General features: G+C 48.6%; 1 protein-coding gene across 2 annotated transcripts in view; it reads right to left on the reverse strand.

Moving 5' to 3' along the window:
• The window catches only part of ehmt2 (euchromatic histone-lysine N-methyltransferase 2), a 29,406-nt gene that overhangs the window by 15,263 nt on the left and 11,643 nt on the right, over positions 1 to 2,500 (reverse strand). For both annotated transcript variants that reach the window (XM_053685616.1, XM_053685617.1), the window contains 4 exons: positions 1,665 to 1,733; positions 1,403 to 1,514; positions 407 to 502; positions 166 to 293 (listed from right to left, as the gene is read on the reverse strand). In XM_053685616.1, coding sequence (XP_053541591.1) covers positions 166 to 293; positions 407 to 502; positions 1,403 to 1,514; positions 1,665 to 1,733 — 405 coding nt within the window. The remainder of the gene's footprint in view (positions 1 to 165; positions 294 to 406; positions 503 to 1,402; positions 1,515 to 1,664; positions 1,734 to 2,500) is intronic.

The raw sequence follows: 2,500 nt of genomic DNA on the forward strand, positions 1-2,500 counted from the left end.
CTCTCTCTCCTCCGCCACCATGTCTCTCTCTCTCTCTCCGCCCATGTCTCTCTCTCTCTCCTCCGCCACCATGTCTCTCTCTCTCTCTCCCCCCATGTCTCTCACTCTCTCCCCCCATGTCTCTCACTCTCTCCCCCCATGTCTCTCACTCTCTCTATCTCTCACCTGTCCATTGATGCTCTCGATGGCCATGCAGGTTGGCTGTGTGTTAGTTGCAAGCTTGTGCACGCGTGGAGCCTCCATTCTACAGCTACACAACGGCAACTCCTCCATCCGCTCCATCTCTCGATCATCTACACACAGAGAGATAGACAGATAGATGTTTAAAACTTTCATTTGCAATACATGCATACATGAGTATTAGGCCACGCCTCCTTGACAGGCTTTGCTGTCAGGTTAACCCTACCTGTGTGAGGAGACAGGGTGAGGCTGTCTGCAGCCGAGATGTCCAGAGAACCCAGAGGAACTTCAGTGTACTCAGCTGAGTCTCCTCCTGGAGGGGCTAAGACATACATGTACACACACGCGCGCACACACACACACGTACACATGTACATGCACACGCAAACACACACACAGTCTTGTTTACACACAGTATGATTTTGTGTTAATAATCTCGGTCTGTCTCGCTCTCTATTTGTACATCTCTGTCCCTCTATCCATCTGTCTACCCCACCATCTCCGTCTGACCCACTACCCATCTGTCTGTCCCTCTATCCATCTGTCTGTCCCTCTATCCATCTGTCTGCCCCACCATCTCCGTCTGACCCACTACCCATCTGTCTGTCCCTCTATCCATCTGTCTGTCCCTCTATCCATCTGTCTACCCCACCATCTCCGTCTGACCCACTACCCATCTGTCTGTCCCTCTATCCATCTGTCTACCCCACCATCTCCGTCTGACCCACTACCCATCTGTCTGTCCTTCTATCTCTGTCTGTCCCTCTATCCATCTCTCTGTCCCTCTATCCATCTGTCTACCCCTCTATCTCTGTGTCCCTATATCCATCTGTCTGTCCTTCTATCTCTTTCTGTCCCTCTATCCATCTGTCTGTCCCTCTATTCATCTGTCTGTCCATCTATCTCTCTGTCCCTCTATCCAACTGTCTATCCCACCATCTGTCTGTCCTCCTATCTCTCTGTCCCTCTATCTCTGTCTGTCCTCCTATCTCTCGGTCCCTCTATCCATCTGTCTGTCCCTCTTTCTTTTTCTGTCCCTCTATCCATCTGTCTGTCCTCCTATCTCTGTCTCTCTCTCTCCCCATCCATATTTGTCCCACTACCCGTCTGTCTGTACATTTGTCTGACTGACATCCCTCACTCACCATATTGAATTTATTATCATGTTGCTAACACACACACACACACACACACACACACACACACACAAACACCCACTCACCTCTGTCTGTCTCTGCAGCTGTCAATTTGCCTCTCTTTCTTTGCTGTTTCCATGGTGATTCACGCTCTCCTTTCTTTTTTAGCCCTCCTCTTGGCTGATCGGATGAAAACCCCTACAGATGCACCACACACACACACACACACACACACACACACACACACACACACAGGCGAACGTCAGTAAACATGACAAAACACAAGCACACTCTGGTTTCTTCTCCTGTTTAACTAAATCTTTGCTGGGATTGGCTGGAGCCACTCACATGATCAGATGTTCTCTCCACATCATCCTCGATCTGCACGTCCTCTCCCTCCATCATCCCATCTTCAGACTGTAAAATACAACGGCACCGAGTCACACATCAGAAACCAGAAATCCCACCTCAATGACTCATCAGAGAGAGAGAGAGAGAGAGAGAGAGAGAGAGAGAGAGAGAGAGAGAGACAGAGAGAGAGAGAGAGAGAATCAGCGAGAAAGTAGGAAAGAGAAAGTGAGAGTCAGAGAGAGAGTCAGAGAGAGAGAGAATCAGAGAGAGCAAGAGACAGAGACAGAGACAGAGTGAGAGAGTCAGAGAGAGAGTGCGAGACAGAGAGAGTCAGAGACAGAGCGAGAGAGTAGGAGAAAGAGAGTGTTAGAGAGAGAAAGAGAGTCAGAGTGAGTAAGAGAGTCAGAGTCAGAGAGAGCGTCAGAGTGAAAGAGAGAGTCAGAGAGAGTCAGAAAGAAAGAGAGTCAGAGCGTCAGAGAGTGAAAGAGAGAGTCAGAAAGAAAGAGAGTCAGAGGAAGAGAGTCAGAGGAAGAGAGAGTCAGAGAGAAAGAGGCTCAGAGGAAGAGAGAGTCAGAGAGAAAGACAGAGTCAGAGAGAAAGAGAGTCAGAGGAAGAGAGTCAGAGTCAGAGAGAGTCAGAGAGAAAGAGGGTCAGAGAAAGAGAGAGTCAGAGAGAGAGAGTCAGAGAGAGAGAGTCAGAGAGAGTCATAGAGAGAAAGAGAGTCAGAGAGAGAAAGAGAGAGTCAGAGTCAGAACCTTCTCCGTAAAAACAAGAGAGCTAAACAAAAAGCTAGGAAGGAAACCTGGTTTGATAAAGAGTACAAAACAAAACGA

The sequence above is a fragment of the Ictalurus punctatus genome, chromosome 14 (assembly GCF_001660625.3).
Source record: "Ictalurus punctatus breed USDA103 chromosome 14, Coco_2.0, whole genome shotgun sequence".
Lineage (NCBI taxonomy): Eukaryota > Metazoa > Chordata > Actinopteri > Siluriformes > Ictaluridae > Ictalurus > Ictalurus punctatus.